General features: G+C 39.7%; 1 protein-coding gene across 1 annotated transcript in view; it reads left to right on the top strand.

Moving 5' to 3' along the window:
- The window catches only part of LOC116301766 (uncharacterized), a 142,179-nt gene that overhangs the window by 93,695 nt on the left and 21,434 nt on the right, over positions 1–27,050 (top strand). Inside the window, exons 59-91 of the mRNA XM_089036878.1 lie at positions 113–491; positions 1,294–1,478; positions 2,071–2,293; positions 2,579–2,916; positions 3,334–3,891; positions 4,645–5,196; positions 5,715–6,272; positions 6,718–7,074; positions 7,645–7,842; positions 8,175–8,735; positions 9,331–9,691; positions 10,232–10,437; positions 10,707–10,882; positions 11,362–11,749; positions 12,079–12,648; positions 12,916–13,091; positions 13,462–13,852; positions 14,161–14,539; positions 15,079–15,266; positions 15,841–16,133; positions 16,695–16,956; positions 17,171–17,725; positions 18,456–18,788; positions 19,094–19,318; positions 19,834–20,132; positions 20,627–20,888; positions 21,285–21,642; positions 22,400–22,602; positions 22,844–23,163; positions 23,663–23,894; positions 24,359–24,718; positions 25,300–25,494; positions 25,914–26,471. Coding sequence (XP_088893004.1) covers positions 113–491; positions 1,294–1,478; positions 2,071–2,293; positions 2,579–2,916; positions 3,334–3,891; positions 4,645–5,196; positions 5,715–6,272; positions 6,718–7,074; positions 7,645–7,842; positions 8,175–8,735; positions 9,331–9,691; positions 10,232–10,437; positions 10,707–10,882; positions 11,362–11,749; positions 12,079–12,648; positions 12,916–13,091; positions 13,462–13,852; positions 14,161–14,539; positions 15,079–15,266; positions 15,841–16,133; positions 16,695–16,956; positions 17,171–17,725; positions 18,456–18,788; positions 19,094–19,318; positions 19,834–20,132; positions 20,627–20,888; positions 21,285–21,642; positions 22,400–22,602; positions 22,844–23,163; positions 23,663–23,894; positions 24,359–24,718; positions 25,300–25,494; positions 25,914–26,471 — 11,199 coding nt within the window. The remainder of the gene's footprint in view (positions 1–112; positions 492–1,293; positions 1,479–2,070; positions 2,294–2,578; positions 2,917–3,333; positions 3,892–4,644; positions 5,197–5,714; positions 6,273–6,717; positions 7,075–7,644; positions 7,843–8,174; positions 8,736–9,330; positions 9,692–10,231; positions 10,438–10,706; positions 10,883–11,361; positions 11,750–12,078; positions 12,649–12,915; positions 13,092–13,461; positions 13,853–14,160; positions 14,540–15,078; positions 15,267–15,840; positions 16,134–16,694; positions 16,957–17,170; positions 17,726–18,455; positions 18,789–19,093; positions 19,319–19,833; positions 20,133–20,626; positions 20,889–21,284; positions 21,643–22,399; positions 22,603–22,843; positions 23,164–23,662; positions 23,895–24,358; positions 24,719–25,299; positions 25,495–25,913; positions 26,472–27,050) is intronic.

The raw sequence follows: 27,050 nt of genomic DNA, 5'->3' as shown, positions 1-27,050 counted from the left end.
CTTCCGGATACCGGTGTGATGTTCTACCACTGAGCTACAGCAAAGACTCATTAAGAGCGGTCATTTACTGGGTTCATTATGCACATATTTTACGTGTTTTTTGTTTTGTTAGATCCTCTTGAAACACTAGAAATCGACCTGGGCTTTGCCATTAGCGCAACCTCAAGTGACCCTACCAAGACCTACAAGCTAATGAAGGACACCATAAAAGAAATAATCGATCGATATTGGACAAAGAAAATTCTTTACTCTGTTATCGTCTATGGCGCTAGGCCTGTTATTGTGACGTCATTTTCTGACGTCATACCCTCTGCTGCGTCCCTAAAACAAAGAATCGAGGCTACACCGCGTGAACAGGGAGGAGCTGCCCTTGATCACGCTTTGGACGAGGCGAGGAAGATCTTTGAAGGTCGAGGTGGACGGGTGAATGCTAAGAAAATACTAGTGGTGATCACGGATGCAGAGTCTGGGGTCAGCAAGAACGATATAAGGTTTGTATTTAGTAATTTGACAAGATATCAACCGAAATATAGCGCGAGCGAGTCATGTTTTGGTGGACGCCAATCAAAGTGTTTCCCAGAATTGTCGTAAAACGCAAAGCTTTTAAGGGCACGTGCCTATGAAATGTCATGGCAACACATTGATTGACGTCCACCAAAACCTATTATAAAACAACTGTTGTGAATGTCGCGTTCTGATTGGTTGAGAGCGCATGCTTTATGAGAGCACATTGCACGCGCGCGCACTTTCCGTTGCGTCATTCCTATCTAAAATAACAGTTATTGTAATTTGTATTTTATAAAAGAAATAAAAAACTTCCTTGCAGTGCTGTGTGCCGTTATAAAGCACTTGGGAATTGGCAGAAAACTCGAGAAGTGTTTCCTCTCCGCTACGCGTCGTGCTTTTCCTAACACTTTTCTCGTGTTCTGCCAACCCCCGCGTGCTTTATGACAGCATACAGCACGCGCGCGCGTTATCTATTTCTTCACTTCGTCATGATGGCAAATTGTACGATTTCAAAAACGTTCTTATTAGTATGAAAATATCTGAGCTTCTTACAAATGGGTGTGGTTTTCTGGTTTCATCTAAAGCTAATTTTCGGTTAGTTCTCTGGTTGCGTAGCAAGGTCGGATCTAGGGGTGAATTAGCAAGACCTAAAAAGGACGCTATGTGATGCCTTTCTAGATAACAGTCACACCCCTTGAAATTATTCTTGATCCGCCACTACGTAAAGCATTCATGAAAAACTTTCTTTTCCATTCCTTTGATTTCTTAATGTTGTATTATTTGAAGATCTGCTGCCAAACCTCTGGACAACAAAGGAATCCTGGTGATACCAGTTGGTGTTGGAGGTGAAGTTGGTAAACGAGATCTTGAGAACGCCACGCCGCTAAAAGAGAACATCATTCAAGTCCCGAAAACAGAAACCCCGAAAGATTTGGCGCAGAAGATCATAGATAAGATTCGTAGAGCTGGAGGTAAGATACCAATTCATCATGTAGCATGCGTGTTTTTCTGCATGAAATATCAAATTGGTGGCCGCCATCGTTTGTGACCTTTTTTACTTTTACTTTCTTTTATTTTTGTCCTACTTCTTTAATACGTTAGGGAGGGTTGGGAGGGCTGTTAAATTCCCGGGCAGTGGTGGTGGTGGGCCAGGGAGGAAGGGGGGGGGGGGGGGGGGGGGGGGGAGGGGTTTTCTGCGATACTCAAACAACGAACAGAGTACAGAGTACAGGTAATATAGATACTCATGATAACTTAAAATTTCATGAAACCGGAGATAAGCCCCAAGGGCAGTTATAATACTTTAAGGTTGACTCGAGGTTTTGTTGTACCCAAATATAAAGGGGTTACCCTATGAAAGACTATCTGCGCTTGTGTGTGTCATTGTTCTTCTACTCGTATCGCTAGTGGAAAGCCATGCTTAAAAAGCCCTCTTTGACTCCCTCAGTTTTTATTTAGAAAAAAAAGGTAAACGTTATCTAACCTCAGTCCATAACACACACTAGAGACTATACAGCCAATAGTCACGCGACATTAACGTGTTCAATTTCTATTTTTCTTCAGGTACATCTCATAAACGCGTTCCAGAGGTAGACATTGCCTTTGCAATCAACGCCAATGCAGCTGATGCAGAAGCAAACTTCAGGCAAATGAAATCTGCGATCGCGTCCATAATAGACAAATATGGCATGGGTAAGATGAGGTACGGCCTTGTCGTCTATGGAACTAATCCAAATGTGAAAATCAACTTCAACGAAGACTTCCCGACGGATGATGATATTAAAAGGTATTTTAATTCATTTTCCTTTATCATTTTCCAGTGTCGTTGTCATAGCTTCGCCGCATTCAGTTCATTCAATTCATTCATTCGATGCATCTTGGGGGAAATGTACCCTAAAATAGCCCTATGATGCATTGCAATACCGACTTGACCCAGTGTTGTCCTCAACCACGGAATGGTTTATACTGAGTATATATATATATATATATATATATATATAAAGAACTAAAAAATTTATATGTAATGGCGTTTATGATATATTGGTGTTAAATTATTTCAACCGTTTTTCAGTTATATCTCCAACACGCCACGAATTACCACTCCTCCTTCGTTGAGTAACGCACTCGTCTCTGTCAAAGAGCTGTTCAGGAGGGCCAACCGACCGGAAGCAAAGAAGGTCCTCGTGATCTTTTCTGATATAAGATCTTCTAGTGATCCTAATGACGTCATTCAAGCAGCCAAGAACATACATGGTGATGACGTCATCGTTATTGCAGTGCCATTAGGAACCACAGGGAGCCCAAAGGAACTTCGGCTTTCTACTGTAGACAAAGACGATGTATTGCCTGCAGAGAACAACGAAGATCCTAACAAGATTCGTGATCGTATTTTGGACAGAATATTCAACCGTGAGTTGTTACTTAGTAAATAAATTTGGATATCTTGCGACATAGAAAAGAAGTCTGCTGATAGATAGTTATTTATTCAGTTTGTAGTTCAGGGTATTTGACCGTCTGAACCGGTTTAAGGTACGGCAAGGAAGTAAGGAGTTATAAGAGAAATGAGGAAAGAAAGAACGAGGGGGAGGAGGGTTAGCAGTGCCGAAAAAGGTAGGCCAACCCTAGGGAGGAAATGGCGACTTTAAGACTTTTTTTTAGGATCAGACCAACTACCTCATGGAAGTAACTCAAACCTTGCCCCAGAGAAATTTGTACGGGAACCTAGTTCGAAAAAGAAGGTCCTTAGAATAGTAAATTCAACCAAAGTTATCAAAAAATGGTATGGTATCCATAACGTTGACTCATTATTTTAAATGCTTTTACCAGGAAAACCAAATGTCCCTGAAATGGACTTAGTATTCGCCGTCAGTGCTACCGGTACTGATGCTGGCAATACGTTTGCCCAAATGACAGAAACGATCAACTCCATCGTTGAGAAATATGGTTCCAATAAAATCTATTACGGCTTCATTGTCTTTGGATCCAGTGCCTCGGTTAAGGTTAGCCTGGGTGAGGAGTTCCCAAGTGATGAAGAGCTCATGAAATTTATAGCATCAGCTCCACGTGTGCAGGGACGCCCCTCGCTGGACAGTGCGTTAAGCGAGGCCAGAAGACTATTCGAAAGTAGCGCAGCAAGACCAAATGCTAAAAAAGTCTTGGTGATTATCTTAGATAAGCAGTCAGACACGCCTTCCAGCGTCACCCAATCAAGAGCCAATAGTGTAATTGATAAAGGTGTCAAGGTGATTCCGGTTGCCATTGGAAACGAAGTCGATCCAACACAGCTTTTGAATACGACTGATGACAATGAGAACATTATCAAGGAGCCAGATATTAGAGATCCAGAAAAACTGGGTGAAAAGATTATGGAAAAAGCTTTGAAAGGTAGGGTTTTACTCTGCCTAAGTATTACATATGCAAATACGGGCTTTTTAGTGTGCACAATTGGTAGCGCAACAGACGGGTGCGCGCGCAACCTGTAAGAATTTGTCAACAACACTTATTTCTAAAGGCTGATCTACACAGTACCATTTTTCCTCACAACTGTAGCGCGTAAAATGCTGACGACACGAATTGCTTTGTGTAAAGCTGTGTAAAACGAACGCAAAACTTTCTTATGGCATCTAGAACTTGGCGTAAGCATGTTGCGCGCGACAGTTGTGAGAAAAAATCGTGCCGTGTTAAATCGGCTTTATCGTTCTATAGGCTCACAAAATTTACAGCACAAGTCGTCAAATATTTATTTGTATTATACAAGCTTTCTAATGTATAAAAAACTCTATCTTAATGCGCAAAAAGTGCTTACCGATATTTATCGTATCACTTTAGATGTCGTGTGAGAAAATTATCTATGCTGCTAATTGCTCTAACTGCTCACAGCCAGCCATAGCACAGCAGCCAGCCTTTAGCAAAAAGAGGAAATTTACAAGCTTCTTGACGATACTTTTTTTTCATAAATGCTTTTTTATGTTTGACCCGAAAAACATTTTCATGAAATGACGTCGCTCTTAAAAGCTCTATATGCTGACATATAATCATTTTTTGTTTTATTTAGACACATATATTCTTTTTTGTTTGCCTTAAGAGAAAAAGCTCATCGAGGGGGCTCACTAATCATAATCATTTTTATTGCCACAGACACCGTAGATAGCCCCGAAATCGACCTGGTGTTTGCCCTTAGTGCTGTAGCTTCTCAAGCAGACGAGACGTTTGAGAAAATCAAAACAGCTGTCAATGAGGTCATCGACACGTTTGGTACCAAGAAACTCCGTTACGCTGTGTTAGTATACGGCAGCACCCCCACCACTGGTGCAACATTCACGGATAATTACCCCGATGTAAAATCCATCAAACAAGTAATCAACAATCTTCCTAGAAAATCCGGTGGGCCAGCGATAGATAGGGCCATGTTTGAAGTTAGAAGGTTATTCGTTAGTGGTAGATCAAATGCTCATAAGGTGTTAGTAATCGTGACGGACAAGCGGTCTAGCACGGGTGATCGTGACATGCGCAGTGCGGCTCAAGATCTCGAGGGGGATGGAGTTAAGATAATTGCTGTGGGGATTGGTAACGAGGCTGATGTGCCACGCCTGGACAAGCTATCACCAAAACCAGGTAACACCATCGCTTCTCCAAAGAATAAAAATCCTAAGAAGTTGGGCCAAGAAATCGCACAAAAGATTCTTGATGGTACGTATGTATTTATAATGCTCTAGACTTTTATAAAAAAGATTATTATTTTTGGACTATTTTTTGCGTGACACGGAAAAGTGTCACGATCCTAATATTTGAAATAAGATGACGATAACTAGGTGTTGTTTCATATAGTTTCCCAAACTATTTATACTTCGTTAGGGAATAAATATTACACAACCTGGCTTAATTTTAGTCTTTAAAACTGAAGTCCATTTATGCTTGACGCTCTATTAGTGTCAGTTTGATATTTTTTCATTCGTTTTTGTCTTAACTTATTGGTGATGGTTGGTTAAGTTGAAGAGACCAATTCAATGGCATGTTCCACCCTTGCGCATCACCATTCCCTGCCCAGAATGCTATTGTTGTCGTTTTTGCCCCAAATTGTTTGACAATCGAAAGAAAAAAAAAGAACATCAACATCATCCTGAGCAGGGAATGGGGATGCGCATGCGTGAAACATGCCATTTTTTCCATGGAAGTTCTGATTATATTCTTATATTCTTTAATTTCAGCTACTAAGGAGATACCAGAGACTGATCTCATCTTCGCCATAACAGCAACATCTACAGATAGCTACCAAACATTCCAAAAGGTTCAAGACACTATTAAATACATTATAGACAATTACGGTATTGACAAGATCCATTACGGTGCAATCGTTTTCGGAGATACGACGAGCAAACAATTCGGGTTCTCCGACAAGTTTCCGACTCCTTCCGATCTAAAACGAAGAGTTGACGGACTCCAGAGGCAGCTCGGCGGACCTGCTCTCGACAAAGCATTAGAAGCAGCTCGAGAGATGTTTCAAGGGGCGGGTTCTCGTCCTGGAGCACGACAGGTCCTGGTCGTAATTACAGACAAAAACTCTGGTTTGGATGAGCGCATTGTGACTGGTTCTGCTAAGGCCTTAGAACTGAAAGGCGTCCGTGTAATCCCTGTTGGCCTAGGGGGAGATATTAATCGTAAAGAACTTGAGAGTGTTACGCCTCACAATGATAATGTTATTAAAGAGCCGAAAAATATCGATCACGCGGAGCTTGGAGAAAAAATCATGGAGAAAGTTATTGAAGGTGGGTAGTTGTGAAAGTAGTTTTCCCTTTGTTGGCGACTCTTAAAACTCCAGTGAATCAAGTAGCTGCTTGTTTTTTTATTCTATTTTCTGCTTTTGTTAACCGACCTCAGAAGTGAGGCTAAGCCCGCATACGCTGGAGTTTTAAGAGTCGTCAATTGCAACCTTCCTTCCCATCTACCCATCCAGCCATTCTTTTTTTATCGTTAGTTCGTTGGTTCGTTCGTTCTTTCATGCACTCTGACTAAATAGCTTTTGAGAAAGATTTGACGCAATCAATCTATATGTCGCTATTTTCTGTTTTCTATCTTTTTATCTGACTGCATTACATCGCATTCCCATTCATTCTAACTTCCTTATTCTTAGATTTTATCTTTTGCTCCCTTCATTTATTTATAAATTAACTATGTTTATCTAATTCTCTCTTGAATATATTAATTCCATAGCGGTTTCGCCTGAACGTGCCCTTGATGTGGTCATCGCGATAAGTACTGTTGGAACCTACGCCCAGGAAAGTTTCAGCCAAGTGAAAGATATCATCAAGGAGCTGGTTGACAACCACCCTTTCAATTCCACCAAATATGGTATTATTTTCTATAGTGATATCACGTCTATCAAAGCAAGCTTTTCAGATGATTATCCGACCGAAGACGATTTCAAGAGATTAGTTGACAACATTCCTCGGAGCTCTGGTGGTTCTGTTATGGAGAGAGCTCTGGTGCAGGCTAAGAGAATGTTTGATGCAGGGTCGCGACCTAATGCAAAGAGAGTGCTTGTTATCTTCACTGATAAGGAATCTACAGGTAATCTTAAGATGATATCCCACTGACACAAAAATGCCATTTGTTTGCAACACCACATATTTGCCAGCATTTTTCTTCTTGTGTTTCGACGTCCGGAATTTAATGGCAGGTTTATTGTTGCTCGATCAGGATGTTTGGATGATGTTAATCCAGTACTTTCCATCAAAAGGGATCGAAAAGTAAAATCTATGCAAGCAATGCTAGCTTGGTGCCAATTATTTTTAACGCATGCGCAACATGTTTTGGTGAACCGTTTTCCCTTTAATGTTGATCGTAAGTGTGCCTTACGTAAGTTGGCCTTCCTTCGGATTATTCGAACCGCCATGTTTGAGTAAATCATTGGTAATAAGTATGATCAACTAGGATAAACAATCAAGCCTTTTCTCAGTTAGAAAAACAGGATGGATTGTAGTCTAGCTTCGGTACAAACAACACCATATAAAGCATGATGAACAAAAAAAGGTTTGTACCGAAGCTAGACTACAATGCACTTTGTTCTCTATCTCAGAACAGGTCTATAGTTTTGGGTATATAATGCAATCGACTAATAAAATCAAATGTTTTGAACAGGTGACACAGATGCAGCCAAGAATGCCTCCATCGATTTGGACAAATCGGGCGTGCAGATTATCGTGGTTACCATGAGGATGCCTATTATTCCACCAGGCTGTGAGACTGTTGCACCAGACAAGAAAAGCATCATCAAGACTGTGAAAAATGACGACTCGAAACTTGTTGCAGACAAAATCAGTGATCTGATGAAGAAAGGTAAATAAACATAAGAATCATTGATGTTGACTAATGAAACTTCACTGGATTTATGTTGGATATCTTTGTGTGGTAGCAATTTTAGAATCAAGACAATATTATAGAGTCTTGAAGTTAGAGTTATCATGATGTGGTAGGAACAAGTCGTTTGTTTTATTTTTACAACAGGGCGTAACGTCATTCAGGGGAGTCGATAAAATCAAGTTGATCTAACTAGGGGGTTCGTAGTTGTCATTTAGAGGGTTCGATCGTGATTTAGGGGGTTAGGGCGATCCTCCCCCCCTATGTCCGCCCTCTTGATTGATCCTATCTTTACGTATTTTTTGTTCCAGATGTCCAAAGGGTCCCACTCATCGACCTTGCCATTGCTATCAGCGCAACAGTATCAAACCCAGCCAAGACATTCAAACTAATGAAGAACACAATCCGCTCTATTATGGACCAATATGGCTCTGTCAAGATTCACTACAGTGTCGTAGTATTCGGAAGTGAACCAACTACCATGATTAAATTCATCGATAAATTCAGCATTTCTGATTTAAAGAGTCAAGTCCGAACGTTTCCTCGCAGCACCGGTGGCCCATCTATAACAAACGCTCTGGAGAGGGCTAAACAACTGTTTGAAGATCGCGGAGTTCGTGCTGATGCCCATAGAATACTTGTCGTGATAATCGATAATCAATCGAATGGAGACCCGAGGGACATTAATAAGCTGAATGGTGCAAAGGAACTGGAGAAGAAGAATGTTCTTATCATACCTGTAGGAGTAGGAACCGACGCGGATAAGAATGAACTGGAAAAGCTGACACCTTACAAAGAGAATGTCATTAGTAGACCAAGGCTTCCTGACCCGAGAGATCTGGCTACTGATGTGATCAATAAAGCTATTGAAGGCAACTATCTACTTATTTATTGTAGCTCAGTGGTTAGAGCATGGCACCGGAGTCGCAAGGGCACGGGTTCAAATCCCGTTAAAGACTCAGCATTTTTCTGAGTCTTATAATAATTAGCAGCTGCATAAGTTGCTTGATATACTGCGCAGATCAGCTCAATTAGATATATTTATTATTTAACTATATATATTTTAATTAATTAGTTAATTGGAACACAATATCTTGCTGCATAAGAATTTACGAACAGTTTCGCAAATATGTGAACTGTGATCATATTAAAATTTTTGTTTCCTTAGAGAATACAGGAACAATAGTCATAATTAAAGAACAAAAGCAATGTGAAAAGGATTATGGTCTAGAGACGGGGGTAAAACGTCATCTCGCTTCAGGCTTATTTGTACAACAACAACTGAATAGAGAAGTTAGGGACGAAATAGCTATCGTAGAAATTTGAATAGGAAACATTGTAGAAGCATTTTACATTTGAAATAATGATGATGATAATGATTAAAACGAGTGAGGCATAATGATTAAAACGAGTCAGGCAATGGGTATTTCGATAACTTATCATAATGTTGTGTATTTTAAAATCCAGCTATCAAGAGACCTCTAATGCCCGAAGTCGACCTTGCCTTCGTGATCAGTGCTGCGTCAAGAGATTCCTCCGAGATTTATCGTCAATGCAAACAAATCATCAAATCAGTCATAGACACTTACGGTATGGATAAAGTCAAAATTGCTGTGATAATATACGGGTCCGAACCAAGCACGCAGCTTACCTTCCTGGATGCGTCAAGTTTTCCAACAGATGAAAACCTAAAGAGCTACATAGACTCCTTGGCGGCTAGCTCTGGGGAGCCTAACTTGGTTAAAGCGCTAGGAAGAGCTGAAGATCTTTTCAACAGAGGAGGAAGGCCAAACGCTAAGAAGATTCTTGCTGTTATAAGTGACAAAAGGTTTGTTGGATTCAAGCTTTAAACCTTTAACATCATTCTTTGAAACTCGCTAAAAGAAGTAAATAACACCGCCAACATTAGAGAAACTGTTTTTAACTGGTTTCAAAGGTTTCAAAGGTTTCAAAGGTTTATTTTTTTCCCACATACAAAATTACAATTTTGAATTAGACATTCAGTAAAAAAAACAGTGGAAAGGTACAGAAATTACAGACATCTTTTCAAAACACGCTGAAAATTGAGTAATTGTGAATTTACCGGTAAACCCTGATTTCGATGATCGACACAAGCATATGTGTAACTATAGTATGATATAATAAGTATTGGTGTTGATAATAAAAATTGAATAATTTTGAGGAAAAAAAGTGACCCTTTTCTTCTTGGACGGTGAACACCTTTCACACTAGACATGTAAAATTTTGAGGTAAAAATAAAAAATAAAAAAAAAAAATTAAAAAAATCACACAATCATATATATTCCTGAGTAATACCAAGCACAAAACCTGTTAATACATTTCATGCTGCTTTCAATACCTTTTGAAGATCTGTAAGTACAACGAGAGATATAGAAGATACTGCAAAACCAATGCTTGCTGACAAGGTGAAGATAGTAGCAGTTTTGTTCGGAAGTGAAGGTAACCCTGAGCAGGCCCTTGCCGTAACTGGTGATAAAGAAAGCATTATTGAAGCTGTAACTACCGACGACCCGAAAGAAATTGCTGTGAAAATCATCCAAGAGGGACTTAAAGGTAATCGAAGCAGCATTTTTGTTAGACTCCTGTCGTTTCGTGTCTTCTTTTCTCCTTTCTTCTCGTTTTGTTTCATTTCCTCTCGACTCGTCTCGTCTCGTCTCGTGTCTCTTCCCTTTCCTTCCTTTTTCTTTCCTTTCCCCTCCTCTTCTCTACTCTCCTCTCCTCTAAATCCAAATTCAAAACTTTGTTATAATTACTTTCATTTATTCTTACTTTCCTGTCAAGTAATAGTTACCAACTAAAAACAAAATGTTACCTTTTTTCAGATCCTCCACCCCAGATTCCAGATGTAGATCTTGTCTTTGCATTGAGTGCAACTGCGGCATCTGCAGGCCAGAACTTTCAAGAGATGAAGGATGTCGTCAAAGGAATGATTGATAAATACAAGATAGGAAAGGTCAAATATGGACTGATCGTGTTTGGGGGTATTGCAACGACTAAGGTTTGCTTGTTTCTTGTGTTTGTATTGATTTTCAGTGACTTTTTTGGGTTTTTATTGTTGGAAGTTAATTTTATTCTTTTTTCTTCGTTACGAATACACACCTCAAGAAGAGCAAAATTTGAACTAATACAAACATTTGTGACATCCATTGACGTTTAGCGAAATTTATGATAATATTGCCTAAGTATTATGCAATGAAAGTATGAATGACAACTGGAAACAGCAAAAGCAACAATTGTTACAGCGTTAAGTCAAGTCAAGTGTTGTTATAAGTGGTAACATCAGCAACATCAGCAGCAGCAGTAATAATAACAGCTGCAAAAACAAAAAATAAAACAAAAACACAGCAGCAACAACACTAACAAGCTAAGCAGCAAAAAGATCGTTAACAACAATATCAGAAAACAGTCACTCCAGTAGCAACATCAACGACAAATGCTTTTCAACATAGCTTGTTTCTTTATTTCAAATATTCCTAGATCAACTTGAACGAGAACTTTAATCTTAACACCCTCAAAGACTCCATCAGTGCATTCCCACGTACAAGCGGTGGTCCAGCATACGATGAGGCCATAAAAGAAGCAGCCAAAATATTCTCCAGTCCTGCATCGCGTCCTCGAGCTAAGAAGATCCTGGTGATGATTGTTGACAAAAGATCTACAAGTGATCCTTCGTTGATAAAAGAAAAAGCTAAGGAACTTGAGTCTTCTGGAGTACTGGTGATCCCTGTAGGTGTCGGAGATGAAGTGAGGAAACCTGACATTGCTATCTGTACTTCTTATCCAGGACTAGTTACTCCAATACCTATAATCGTAACTGATGAAGCTGTTAAGCAGATTGATGACAAGTTTATAAAAGCCTTAAAAGGTATGGATTTTGTTCTTTTTTTCTAGCTTAAGCTTAATTTTCTTAATTTGGAAGTGATCTTTTCATTTATGGGGGTCCATTTTTACACAACTATTTGTCTCTTGATCTATTAGTGCAATTGCTCCCATTTTTTATTTATCTTACGTCTGATATCAGAAGTTTTCGCCGAGTATCGCGCCTTAGTAAGTGTCTTAGGTTGGTTATTCTCAATGGATTGCATCACAGCATATTTCATCTTTATGTGCAGACACTGGTTGTCTTGATAATAAAACCAGGAACATATTAAAATATCCATCATGCAGCAAAGAACAATCTCTTTTTCTCTTCAGAACAACCTGATCTGCCGGAAGTAGATTTGGCTTTTGCATTAAGCGCTACATCCTCAAGACCGGATGCCACCTTCACCAAAATGAAAGATGTGGTCCAAGACATGATTGCTCGTTATGGTATTGGTAAAGTACATTATGGGCTGGTCACGTTTGGGGAAACTGCGTCTACTTCAATCAGCTTTGGGGACACCAATGACCCGAGAGTTCTCGTTCAATCTATTGATTCAATTGCAAGAATAAGAGGTGGTCCCGATCTTGACAAAGCGATCCAGGAATTGACTAAACTATTTGATAGTCCCGCTTCCAAAGCAAGACCAAAAGCTAAGAAGGTCGCTGTTGTGATTATTGACAAAGACTCTACAACAGATGAAAATGTTATCAAGTCTAAAGCAAATAATCTGGCTAAAGATGGCATTTTTGTGATCCCTGTTGCTATTGGCGACGATACAGATGATGATCAAATCACATCCCTGACTGATTCTCCTGATCGAGTTGTAAAGACAAAGAAAACTGAGCCAACTAAAGATCTGACTGATAAGGTTGACGAGCAGTTCAAGAAAGCAATCAAAGGTAAACGGGTTTTGCCTCTTTTTTGGTAGAGCAATGCTCATGCTCATAATTTCTATTCAACTGTCTTAAGAAAAAAATGCAAATGCGATTCTTAAACTTACCTAACAAAATGAGTTTACAAAATTCCAAAACTGGTACATTATTTTGATCTGAAGTGTTCGAAGTGAATACTATTAGCACTACAACTTACCTTTACATTTATATATATTGCTTTTTAGCGCTACGCGGTCCATTTTACTCAGTCATGTATAAATTCGTACTCCACAGGTGGTCCACCTCAGGTTCATGAGATAGATCTTGTGTTCGCATTGAGTGCAACCGCGGCATCTGCAGGCCAGAACTTTCAAGAGATGAAGGATGTCGTCAAAGGAATGATTGATAAATACAAGATAGGAAAGGTCAAATATGGACTGATCGTGTTTGGGGATCTCGCAGTCACTAAGGTTCGTGATGGAACCTAAATTTGGCTCTTGGACTATTGATGTTATATTTTTATCATTGTATTTTGGAGTATTTCCCGTCCGAGTAAGAGACCATCGAAAAATGTTTAGGGGACGAGATTTGGGCTTTCCTTTTCTCTTTACTACTGTGGAAGGGAATGACTGGTTAACTCTCTATGTATTGAGTATATTGTAGTGAGGTTCCAAATCATCAATCAAATTCAACTCCCAAATGAGCCAGCCTGAGTTGGTGCTCGAACCTGGATCCCATCGGTGAGAGGAGAAGCGTAAACCACTACGCTACCCATGTCACCCATGCCACCCTTAATGAGATGATCGCATGTTCCATAAATTTGCTTTGTTTTACTTGCAGATCAACCTCAATGAGAAGTTTGATATAGAAGGTCTTAAAAATTTCGTCGGCGTTGTTCCTCGTACAAGTGGTGGTCCAGCATACGATGAGGCCATAAAAGAAGCAGCTAGAATCTTTTCCAGTCCTGCATCACGTCCTCGAGCTAAGAAGATCCTGGTGATGATTGTAGACAAGAGATCTACAAGTGATCCTTCGTTGATAAAAGAAAAAGCTAAGGAACTTGAGTCTTCTGGAGTACTGGTGATCCCTGTAGGTGTGGGAGACGAAGTGAGGAAACCTGACATTGCTATCTGTACTTCTTATCCAGAACTAGTTACTCCAATACCTATAATTGTATCAACTGATGAAGCTGTTAAGAAGATTGATGCCAAGTTTAAGAAGGCACTGGGAAGTATGTCAAAATACTTTATTTTTTCATTCTATCTTACTTCTTCCTTTTTCTCCTCTATGTCTTTCTTTCTTTTTGTTTTTGTTTGCTTTTGTGTTTCCTTCTTTTCTTTTTTTCTTATTATCCTTCTCTCTTATTCTTTTCTTTCTTCCTTCCTTCCTTCCTTCCTTCCTTCCTTCCTTCCTTCCTTCCTTCCTTCCTTCCTTTCCTTCCTTCTTTATTTTCTTCCACTATTTCCTTCTTTTCTTTCTTTTTTTCCGCCATGTCTCTACTTATCTCAGTTTTATATTTTATTGTCATCTATGCCGCAGTTAAGCCAACCATACCCAAAGCTGACTTGATCTTCGCTCTGAGTTCTACGGGAGCTTCAGCAGACAAGACGTTCCTTCTAATGAAGGATTCTGTTAGTGAAATCATTGATAAATACGGTATCGGAAACGCTCATTATGGCCTTGTGGTATACGGTGATACCGCGTCAACCAAAGTTAGCTTTAGCAGTGGTTATACAGACAGTGATAAATTAATACAGTACATGGATTCTGTACCTCGAAGTACTAGAGGACCCGCCCTGGATAAAGCAATCGATGAGGTGAAAGCAATGTTCCAAAGCCCGGCTGCCCGATCAGATGCTAAGAAAGTCTTGGTTGTAATTACGGACAAGAAATCAGTCAGCAATCCATCGGTCATAACGTAAGATATCTTTTTTATTTTGCCGTTTGAGTGTCGTACAGCTATAGCTATGTTTTATGGTAGCCATGTTATGAAACAGAAACACTCCAATGTTTTTGCACGACAAGATATTTCATTCATCAAAGAAACGATTTTTGTTGTTTTGCCCCACAATATGGCTGTGGCGAAGTCCCCATTACAGTGCAGATAATATATTGATCGTCAAGTCTTTTTGGGATGATGCATGTATGTCAAACGGGATTTAGAGATCTCAGGCTGTGTTTACTCGACGTACCAAACGAATTTGTGAGCGGTCAAAAAATTGATCTGTACATACCCTTTACACGAAACCGTCTGTTCTATTGTTTAAAAAATACGTTGTGTTTACACGGAGCTGGTCCCAAATTTGCACGGCTAGGCGTACAATTTTTTGTTCGAATAGTTCAGTCTTGTGTGAACGGAATCCCTTTAACGTACAGCTTTTTGAACGGCTAGCAAATGAATAATAATTATATTACTTCAAGAAGGCGTATAAATTTGAATGATTGGTAAACTTATAGGTCCAAAGCCAAGGAACTAATCAGTGATGGAGTAATCGTTATTCCAGTCATCATTGGTGATAAAGTGACTACAGACGATCTCAAACCAATAACAGACGACGAAACTAGAATACAGAAAAGTAAAACCACCGACACTCCTGAGGATATAGCTGACAAAATCGACAGCGCTCTGAAGAAGGCCCTAACTGGTGAGTAAGAAATATGTATATGTATATATATATGTATGGATAGAGATGGTTGATTGATCTGTTGGTAGGCGTGGGTAGGTTAGGTTTGTAATTTTTAGAATGGTTTATTGGGTGGGTGGGTAAATAGTTTGGTGGGTAAATATGTGAGTGTTGATTGATTGAGATATGTTTTAAACTATGTATGGTTGCATTGATAGATAAAAGTTTCGTTGTGTTAGCTAGCAGATAGGTGGAAAGATTGACGGATAAATAGGGTTTGTGTAGATGGCTTCTCGATGGGTGGATTCATTTGTGGGTGTGTGTGTTGATGGGCTTACGGATCATATGGTTCATTGTGTTTGCTTCTCGATGGGTGGATTCATGTGTGTGTGATTCGATGGGTGTATGGATCGATATGGGGGTAAGTTGATGGATGGATGGCTCGATGTGTTGGCTTCTTGATGGGTCGATTCATGTTTGGGTGTGGTGAAGGATAGATGGGTCGACGTATGAGTATTGAAATGGTTGTTATTGGACAAAAAAATCCGTTCGTTTCTCCAATCTTTGTTTATGATTGGAATGGATTAACTTTTAGAAATACAAGGAGTTGTAGAGACTGATCTGGCCTTCGCCATAACAGCAAACGCACAAGACTCGAGCAGGACTTTCACTCAAATGAAAAACATTCTGCAGTCAATAATCCAAAAATACGGACGCGGAAAGATTCGCTACGCTGTCATCACATTTGGTAACACACCAGAGGTCAAAGTAGATTTCAATTCCAACTTTGCTAGCGACCAAGCACTTGTTAATCTGATAAATGCTTTGCCTAAAACGAGCGGGGCTTCGTTGGACAAAGCTATGGAAGAAGCAAGGAAGCTGTTTAAGGTAAAGAAACTCTAATGTAAACCTTCGTTTTGGACATCCCCCGCATCACAGGAATGTTGTCTGTCCCCAATGAATATTGCCACTTACTCCCACTCCGAGGGTTCCATATTCCTAGAAATCTCACTTGCCCAAGGAGCTGAGTTTTTTCGGTGGGGGGCGAGTTACATGGATCGAATCTCGGGTATTATTTCATAGTATCAAATTTCTGGTCAAAGAGATTCCCATGTTCCAAAGCACTCACGAGAAATTGATATTTTATGGTATAATGTTCACTATAGTTAGCAACCGGTAGTGTGCACTGCTAATGCGTTGGTGCCTTTCTTCCGTACTTCGAATTTTTTATCTTTGATCTCCGGCTTTCCATCTTCGCAAAAATTAATTGGAAAATTGATTTCAGTTTTGTCCCTATATTTGGCTTTGAATAATAAGTCAGAAGCATTTGGCGTGGGAGACTGGGGAATAGACTCTTGCGACTTGAAATAAAATACATTTTTCAGTTTACACTCTAGTATTTTTGTCGTAAATTATAAGTTATGTAATAATTTTCTTATATTGAATTAGTTTTCTGAACAGGAAAGACCGTCTGCTCAGCGAGTTCTAGTTGTCATCACTGACAGCAAGTCAAACAGTCCCACAGACAACCTGAAAGCGGCTCGCAAGCTCTCCGTCGATAACGGTATCAAGGTTATTGCATTTGGTATCGGAGGAGATGCTGATGATGTAGAGTTAATGACTGTTGCATCTGAGAAGGATGATGTGGTCAATGCCAATACTACAGACAAACCCAGTGATAGTAATAAGATCATCATGGACAAAGTCTTGGGTAAGATATTTAGATTCCTATTACCATCTCCAAAACTCAATCGCGGTTGCTTGAAACACAGTGGGAGTGGGAGTCTTGCTGATACTTGTACTGATACATATCTCGCGCATGCGTAGTTTTTCAGCCTTTTTTCCCTCGCTTAAATTCAATCAATATAATTCTTTTCTATAATCATATGAAGCATCTGATTTTATTTTATTTATCGTATTCACAGAAAAGAAAGTCCCTCCATCAACGGATGTCCTCTTTGCAATTAGTACTACTGCTTCAGGTGCTGAACAGACTTTCGCGCGTATGAAGAACGCCGTTAACTACGTAATAGATGACCAAGGACTGGACCAACTTCGGTACTCACTGATGGTCTTTGGAAGCCAGCCTTCAACAGTCATTGACTTCAACCGAAGAGTAAATGATATTAACGCCTTGAAAAGATTTGTTGAACTTGCAAGTACCCCACGTGGGAGCCCTGATTTAAAAAAGGCACTTGATGAATCAAAGAAAATCTTTGAAAACTCAGACAGACCCGAAGCTAGGAAGATCCTCGTCGTCATGGTCGACAAGAGGTCTACGAATAGTCCAGAAGATATCAAGAATACCGCTATGCCATTGGATAAAAAGGGAATAAGAGTGGTACCAGTTGTTGTGGGACCAGATGCTGATGCTGATGAGCTGGAAAAGATAACTCCAGATAAACTTGGTCTAGTCAAGGTCAACAAAGATGTAGAGCCCGAAGTACTGGGGAAAATACTTCTAGAACGGATATTGAGAGGTAAGGTTAACATATTATTTCTCAATTGACACGGTTTTCTTTGTTATTCACAAGGCTTTATTTTTGTTATAACCCTCATTATAAATTCGAGGTCAATATATAGTTAGTTATTAACCCAGTTAATAACTATATATAGACCTCGCATTTATAATGAGCAACATTTGATAGAAAACCTTCTCAATCGAGAAATAAAATACTTAATTACTGAACGTCGAACGTCGGCAATAAGGCTTTACATCCCTCGGGCCTGCGGCCCTCGGGATGTATATGGCTTATTGCCTCCGTCCTCGGTAATTAACTCTTACGTAGTGCTCTGGACGGGTCTTTAAGAGTCGAGGGAAAGTCACGGCTGGCGTAGATGTAAGACATTCGCCTTGAACCTCTTGGGGTCTTGGGTCATATTCCTGGGCTCCACTTTACTGAGTAGAGTTTGTTTGGTCTGACTCCCTTTATTTAATGTTTTCCCCGGTCGGGTTATCCGGTTTTTCCTCCTTCCACAAAAACCAACACACTCACTTTCAAAAAAGTAATCGACCTGATTCGTGCAGGATCATCACAACTTCATGTAATCTGGGTTTTTGGCTTGCATGTTTAAATCGAAAAATCGACATCGTAAATAAGTGACAAACCAAGTCGGATAAAACGTGTGCGTCTGCAATTTTCTGGGTTGCAGGATCATCGAAAATACTCTAAGATTATTAAATACTCATAGTTTGCAATGGTATTTCAGAACCCCGAGTAATACCTGCAGTTGACATGATTTTCGCCGTCAGTTCAAGGGCTGCCAGAGCAGATTCAAACTTTGATAAGATCAAAGAATCCTTAAAATCCATCATTGATCGCTACGGAACGTTCAAGATTCGCTACGGCGTCATCGTATTTGGTAACACACCTTCGGTCCGTATATCACTCAGCGATACTTTCAGGCAAGATGATTTGATGAAGAGAGCCATCGACACCATTCTCAGATCCTCGGGTGCTGATCTCGGCAGAGCGCTAGAGAAAGCAAAGGAGATGTTTGACACTTCGGAACAATCTCGACCCGGAGTGAAGAAGGTTCTCGGTAAGTTTGCTTGCATCTTAATCTATTATATTAAAGATTTGCAATGACTGTAACGCAGTCTTCAAAGAAGATTTGCAATGACTGCGATTATTTGCTTGATCCAAAGAAATAATAAGTAAATAAAATGTCTGGAAAGCTAAAAAGGTTAAAAGTAAACATGACTCAAAATAACAGTTGGTCAATGGAAATGTCCAGCCAAAATTGTTACTTGTGCAGCTTAAATTCTATTCTGCAATCATGTTTGGTCACTGAACAGCAGATATCTTTAGCCTCGGTAAACCTTTCTTATGTTAACTTTGTTTCAGTTGTCGTGATGGATAAAAAGTCTCTTGGTGATGCTGATGACATCCTAAGAGGTGCCAAACAGCTTCAGGATACAGCAGTAACTATCATTCCAGTTGCCTTTGGAAGCGAGGCAGATCCTCAAGAACTGCTTTCTCTCACTTCTAGTAAACGTAGCCTGGTGACGGCCACTGAGGACGAAGGTCCTGACATCTTGGGTGAAAAGATTATGATCAATATCGGTGAAGGTAAAGAGTTTTTTAAGTGTCACATCTTGGGTTTCATTTGTATTTTTAGACATTTATTTGTAGACAAAGTAAAAGACCCATCTTCAATGCTCGTGCTAACACTACAGATCCCAGTAGTAATTGGCTTTACTGTTGTGGTGTCCCTGTCCTCACGGGAAAACATTCATAACTCAAATGACATCACTCCAGGACCACAGGCTGCGTAGACTACCTTTTACCTTTAAGTCTTTCCTCTGATATTTTCCATCATTTTTTTGTTTGTTTGTTTTAGTTTTTATTTATTTATTTATTTTTTTGTTGTCATTTCTTTTTTTTTGGTGCATACTTGGTGATCCCTTGCTCTTTGGTTCTTTTGTTAACAAAATCTTTTCAGAAACCCTTTTTATTGTATACTAACTATTTTCATGACTTTATTGGTTATTCACTATGACCTTGTTGTCTAACCAAATAATAATAACCTCAATTTCATAGTTGTTTTTGCCATAATTTACATTTATTTTCCTGTATTTTTATAGCGTTACCTAGAGGAGACATGGACGTGGGTTTCATCATAAGTACTTCGACAAGTTCTGTAGTAAATCTCAATAAGATCAAAGACACTATCAGTGAAATTTTCAATATGTATGGAACAGACCAAACCCGATACACGGCTATAAAACTTGTTGATTCCACATCGGTTAGAGATAGAGACGTGGACACCGAGGCCAATAAAATGAAGCAAGGTCTTCCTGATGGAGTAAATGTTACAGTTCTGAGATCAGATGGCATGGAGCTTATTGATGCTATAGATGAAGCCAGGAAGATGTTTGTCAAGGTACAGATGAGGGCTTCAAGAAACGAGTTTCAAGTCCAACAGCGCGAGCCTAAACATTTTGCTATGCAGATACATTACCAAGATCATCACTAACGAGGAACACCTCACCCCTCCCCCAAAAAAAGACCAAGGCTGATACTATTTTGTTTTGTTTTTGAAATCAGCAGCATATCACCAAAACTAACAACATCACTAACTATCAAAAAAAAAAAAAAAAAAAAAAAAAAAACATCACAGGCAATATTATCACTACCATTACCATCACCATCTTCACCTCTTCCATCACCGCCACCACCGCCGCCGCCACTAACACCACCACCAACGCCGCCGCCACTACCACCAGCACCGCCGCCACCACCACTACCACCACCACCAACAACAACAACAACAACAACCACAGCAACTTTAATGACAGCATTGTCGAACAATTCAAAATAGCTAACATACATTGACGATTTTTAATTTGTGTATGAAATCATTTACTTTTTCTTTAGGCCGTGTCCATGAGGCCCAAATCTAAGAAGCTACTGGTGATCGTCTTTGACATGAACCCCAAGAATGAACCAGATGACGTCCTGATTGCCATGGAGCCTCTAAAGGATGGTGGGATTAAGATCATTACAGTTGGCCTTGGGCCTGACGTGGACCCTAAAGAGCTAGAAATAATAACTCCTAATAAGGACAATGCTCTTGCTCCTGATGATAAAGACACCCCTAGGGATATAGCAAGGGATGTCATGAAGAGAGCTTTTAACGGTAAAGTGCTTTGAGGTGTTCTCCCCTCACCAATATGCATGAGTCCATTTGGTCTGGTCACTGATTCGATTCCAGCGGAAGTCTCATTTCAAGCCAGTTTATTTTGTTCTCTCTCTTTGCACTAGAGATTTCCTCCGAGTTCTCCGGTTTTAAATCCTCTTTGAAAATCAATATCTACATCATATAGAGTGGTTTGCATAGAATATTGAATGTACTGGTAACGTGTGAGTGAAAGTGCGACTAGGAGGGGGAGAGGGGGGGGGGGGTAAGATTTTGTTAGGGTTACGTGGAGGACATAAGGAGTTTAGTTAATGTATAGGAAAAATAGTTTCCGAAACTTTAAAGTATACTTAATACCATTCTTTCTAATAAAAGAACTGTTGTGTTTTCTTACAGACACAATACCGATTCCCAAGATTGACCTGGTCTTTGCCATCAGCTCTGTCGCCAGTAATGCAGAAGAAACCTTTACCAAGATAAAAGATACTATCAGGAATATCATACTAGAATATGGAATAGATTCACTCAAATACGGTGTCATAGTCTTTGGAGATACGCCTACTACTCGTTTAAGACTAGATGAACGCTTTAATGATATTGGTAGTTTGAATAGATCCATTAGTGTGTACAGGAGACCCAGTGGTGTACCTAACATTAGGAGTACCTTGGAAGAAGCGAAGAGGTTATTTGATGGACGGGGTGCAAGATCGGATGCTAAGAAGATTCTTGTGGTTATCATGGATAAGAGATCCAGGTAAGACTTATATATATAGGACAACAATAAAGTATATTTGTTTTGAGATCAATGATGCACTTCCCTGCTAGCAGAGCCTATTTTCCTTTTGTTTTGGTGGAGTGAGAAAAATAGACTCTGCCGATGTAGGACGTTATACTTGTCGCGCCTGCGTGGCGTAACTTAGCAGCGCTGTCATGATTTTGACAGCCGCTCTCGTCAAACATTTGGCGCCACGGTGTGTTACATTTTCTCATGCGCACTACATGTACCCAGTTAAAAACCGGTTTTTAAAACTGGTTTCGTTCGGTGTATCAAAGGAAACGCTCTACATCGGCAGAGTCTCCCTCCTCCCCGCTTAAAAGAAGGGAGAGAAAGAGGAGATTCTGCTAGCAAGGAAATGATGCACAATCTTGGTACAGACATGACTGGGTACATGACACGGCACTATCAAAGTATCATGGTACGTACCTCAATAGACACGGCTACGGTACAGGATTGTCGCGTCAAAGAATTGAGGACATGAAGCGGTACGATCAACCATCACAATCACATGGTCACGAGGAATTAACCACAATTTGCGATCTTTGTATGCTACAGTTACGGTACCTCGATGAGGGAAAGTTTACTATTCGCTCTGGGTGTTGTATTTGAATTACGTCAACATGCAAACATCCTTTTCACTCCTATTTTTCTTCATGTTTATCTTTGTTCGGCGTACTTATTTTCTAAATTCTTATCGAGTCTTATGAATTGTTGTTGTTTCTTACTTTCTTAGTAACACACTAGATGAAGTTAAGAAAGCCGCACAGCCACTTGACCGGAATGGTATACGAACCATAAGTATAGCAGTTGGTCCAGAGGTAGATCAAGGAGAAATAGAGAAGATGACACCAACAAAGAAGGACATCATCAAAGTTAACCCTGGTGGCATGACACCACGTGATCTAGCTAAGGCTATAATGGACAAGGTGTTTACAAGTAAGTGAAGAACTGCGTGACTTGCAACCTGCGCAACTCAATGCATAGTTTTTAACAGTTGCGGCTGTCGTGGTTCTAGTGTAACGCCCTGTAAAAGGCATGGAACAAAACGAAAAAGTCAAAGGAATTTATTTTGATTGACGGCAACGTATTTTCCAATTTTCGGCAGGTCGCGACTGTTGTCTCTATCTGCGCGTAGCAATAAAAACAATGGCAATAGTATTATTCGTTCATTTTTCAGCTTACCCAAGAATTCCTGAGCTTGATCTGGCACTTGTGATTAGCGCAACTGCAACTCGCAGTGCAGAGAACTTCGAAAAGATGAAGCAGATTGTTAACTCTGTTGTCGAGCGTTATGGGACGTTTAATATCAGCTACAGCGTTCTTGTGTTTGGACGAACTCCCACGGTCCACCTGAGGTTTGGTAGATCGTTCCCTGATGACAAATCACTCCAGTTCATCATTAATAACGTCCCAAGGAGTTCTGGGGCTTCTCTTGATAACGCTCTTGATGAAGCAAAGAACGTTTTGGAAGCATCACCTCGAAAACAAGCCAAAAAGGTTTAGTAGTAGCAACCGAACGTCTTATGTTAGAAAACTTATAACTGTTTCCCTTGATCATTCCTTCGTGTGTCCATCCTTCCCTCTCTTCGCTCACCCATTCATCTTTCTAATCATTAGTTATTCATTAATTACATTTCAGTACTCTTTCTCCCTCTCTTCCCTGATCATTAAACCTTCATTTTTTTATACATTCGTTTGTTCATTCATTCATTCCCTATTCCAACTCTCAGACTCAGGTCAAACGTCCAACTTCACATGAGCCGTACCTAATTGAAATGATGGATAACAAGGCGGTGTTCTTTGATGTCATTAGGTTCGGCTTATGTGAAGTTCTACGTTTAGCATGAGGCTCACACTCCCTAACATTCATTATTTCGCGGACCTGTAGTTTTACTTATTATTATTTGATTGCCCTATTTTTTTATCTGTGTCATTTTACCGGTTCATAAATAGCTTTTAAAAATTACTTAATTTATTTTTTGTTTTATTTATTCAGGTTGCTGTGGTAATCATGGACAAAGACTCAACAAGTAACCTGGAAAATATCAAGAAAAAGGCCTTAGATTTGGAGATAGCTTCCATCAAAGTCATCCCTGTTGCTTTGGGTAACGAAGCAAATGAAAAGGAGTTGTCAAAAATAACAACGCAGAAACAGGACCTAATAAAACCTGACGAGAACGAACCGACCAATAGGACAGCAGAACAGCTTGTCAGAAAGGCAATCAAGGGTAAGGGATCTCTTAATTTTGAAGAAGGGGATATTTTTCGGGTATATTTATAGGTTTACATCTTCAATTTTTTTCTGAAACAACCTTAGGGTACGACTAAGTCACAGATCGAATAAGGATATAGATATCACATAAATATGCCGTTACGTATGCCTTATGTTTTTCCTCCGACTTATTTGTGTTCCCGTGCTTGGTTGTTTATGGGTTTTCCCGTACACTTTAGCGAGAATTGCTAAAACACAGGGTAGATAAACCTAGATAAACTTTTGAATTCTAATTCGGGAACCATATTCTCTAATGCAATACCAACTAGGCTTTGTCCACTAGCAGGGGTAAATTAATTTAAATTCCGAAAATGATATTGGTATTATTATTATTATTATTATTGTCATTATCATTGTTTATTTGATATTATTTATTTATTTATTTATTTATTTATTTATTTATTTATTATTTCAAACCAGAGTTACCACCCCTCCTAGAAACAGAACTAATATTTGCAGTCAGTGCAAGAGCAACAGACCCAACCAAAAACTTCAAGAAGATGCAAGACATAATGAAACGTGTTGTTCGTCAATACGGAATGGACAGGATACACTACAGTATCATCACCTTCGGCAGTACTCCCACTACCATCCTGAAATTCAACAACAATATAAAAGACGATGACGAGTTAGAAAGGTTTATCGACACTCTACAGATAAACGGACGTGGATCTGATCTGGATAAGGTTCTTGAGAAGGCTAAGGAACTTTTTGACGAGGCGGAGACGTTGAGATCTGGAACAAAGAAGGTCTTGGTAGTTATCACTGATAAACGCTCAGGTATTTTATTCGAGATTACTACAATCATGATTGAAGACATTTAGACATTTTTTTCATGTCGCACTTTTTTGTCTAAAAACGAGGGGACTTTTGGAAACTATTCCAGGAGCTACAATATTTTTTGTAAGCTTCTTTATCGTCGTTTCGTCTTTGTGGTCATTGTCGTCATGCGCAGGCTAACACCTTAAATCGGGACCAAAAAATATATCTCCTACATATTCACTGCTAAATTTTACATTTTGGCATTTGACTCGAAAATTTGATTCGGACTTGGATCTGACTCGGACTCGGATTTTACTCCGAAAACGGGTTCACTCCTTGTCCAATCCGGGTACTATTCTTGTTCACGAACTTTCTGCTAATACGCTAAATACACCTCACATGCCTCTTTGAGGCAAGGATAGTGTAACCAACTCAGCACACCACACCCTAACTTAGATCAGCCAAGGTTATTCCAGGGTTCGATAGAATTGATGTTTAAACGCTAGGGTACCTTATCTACTTAATCAAGATTTCAAGACTTCTTTACCTTTCATATACTTTAGGATCCTTTACACATTTTTTTTACTTCATTTCCCTAGATTCTAGCTTGTCAGACATCAGATCAGCAGTCAGGCCTCTGAAAGAAGATCGTGTCCATATTATTCCTGTGGCACTCGGTAGTGAAAGCGACAAACAAGAAGCAGATACCATTGCACCAGATGATGTCATCACCACTAAAGACAGGGATAGTCCTCGCAGGATTACTAATGCTATCATGAAAAAAGCTTTATCTGGTAAAAGGAGTTAAATAATCCCAGTATAATAACATGAAAATCGTTATAAACCCCATAGCTTTTTTCTTAGAGCTTCCATTTTGTTTGGTTGATAGGTTTAAAAGTATATTTTTGTCTCTATTTTATAGCGGGATAAGAAAGGGGCTTGGAAAGACAAAAGTGGGTTAGGAATTACCGAACTTTGGAAAGAAAAGAGTCACAATAAAATCGATGACAAAAGGAGGGAAGGATACAAATAATTTTATCTGCAAAATCCAAATTTCACCTGCACCATTTACTTATAGAAGTAAAAGACTCCAAAGTCACTCTTTCACCTCGCCCTAATTGTTTTGAACGGTTGACTGCAAATGACCTGAAAAACTACGTCAATTATTCTGTCAGTAAAATAAGTTATATTTAATGCAATGTTTTTTTTATAGAAATTCCAGTGGTTCCAGAAATCGACCTTGCCTTTGCCATCAGTACATCTGCTGCCAACGCAGACAAAACCTTCACAACGATGAAAAACACAGTCAACAGCATCATTACCAAGTATGGAACAGACCGTCTCCGATATGCCGTACTTCCATTTGGTACCTTTCCGTCAAACGCGCTGACCTTCCAAGAGAAATTTGCTACCCTTGAAAAGCTAAAGAACTACATTGGTTTGATTCGTCAGCCAAGGGGAGATCCAAACTTGAAGCGCGCGTTTGATGAGGCTAAGAGAGTATTCGATAGAGCTCCATCGCGACCTAATGCAAAGAGGATTCTTGTTGTTATTGTTGATAAATTGCCTGTTGATTCACCCGAAGAGGGCATGAACGCAGTGAAGAACTTGAACAAGAACAACATCAAAGTGGTGCCTGTTGCTATTGGTAACGAGGTGGACCCGGACGAGTTGGTGAAAAGAACGAATAACAAGCAGTATCTTGTGAAGGGCAAAACGGACGAGAATCCTGAACCATTAGGAGACAAGATTATGGATAAAGTATTGAGGGGTAAGAGACAATTAAAAAAATAAATCGTCCTTACGAGAATAAAGGTTCTTTATCTGGGACATTAATAGCACAAAATCAAAGCGGGCGACGTCAACCGGAAGTGTAAATAACTCCTCTTTGGGGTTTCGTGCCTTAGAAGTCTGTTTTCTCTGATCATGAATTGACTTTACTGACAATGTTTTTTAAAAAAATCTCCAATAAACAGAACCCGAAAGAGAAATTCTTTACACTTAATTTTGACGTCGCGGTCGTCTAGATTTTACAAATCTTAATGTCCCTAAACACCATTAGCTAATAAACATGTGGCCTTTCTTTCCATGATCCAATCGGAATTTAGCCGACTTTATTTTTGTTTTGGCGCTGTGTTCCATGATCGATTTGGAATTTGAACCTGATTTTTGTAAGTGGTTAGTTTAGGCTGTATTCCTAAGACATTAGCATATATCGACTTTGCAGTCAAAATACTAGGGGGGGGGGGGGGGGGGGAGCAAACGCATGTGCACGTCATCACGTACATACATATACACAGACAGAAGGACGAACGGAGCTTGGCATTCAGTAATGCTTTATGGTATAGTT

Source organism: Actinia tenebrosa, unplaced genomic scaffold (genome assembly GCF_029948245.1).
Source record: "Actinia tenebrosa isolate PJP-AT-01 unplaced genomic scaffold, QUT_ActTen_1.0 PGA_scaffold4__44_contigs__length_22323623, whole genome shotgun sequence".
NCBI classification, from domain to species: Eukaryota; Metazoa; Cnidaria; class Anthozoa; order Actiniaria; family Actiniidae; genus Actinia; species Actinia tenebrosa.
Note: the sequence above shows the minus strand (reverse complement) of the source record. Positions and strands in the feature narration are given on the sequence as shown.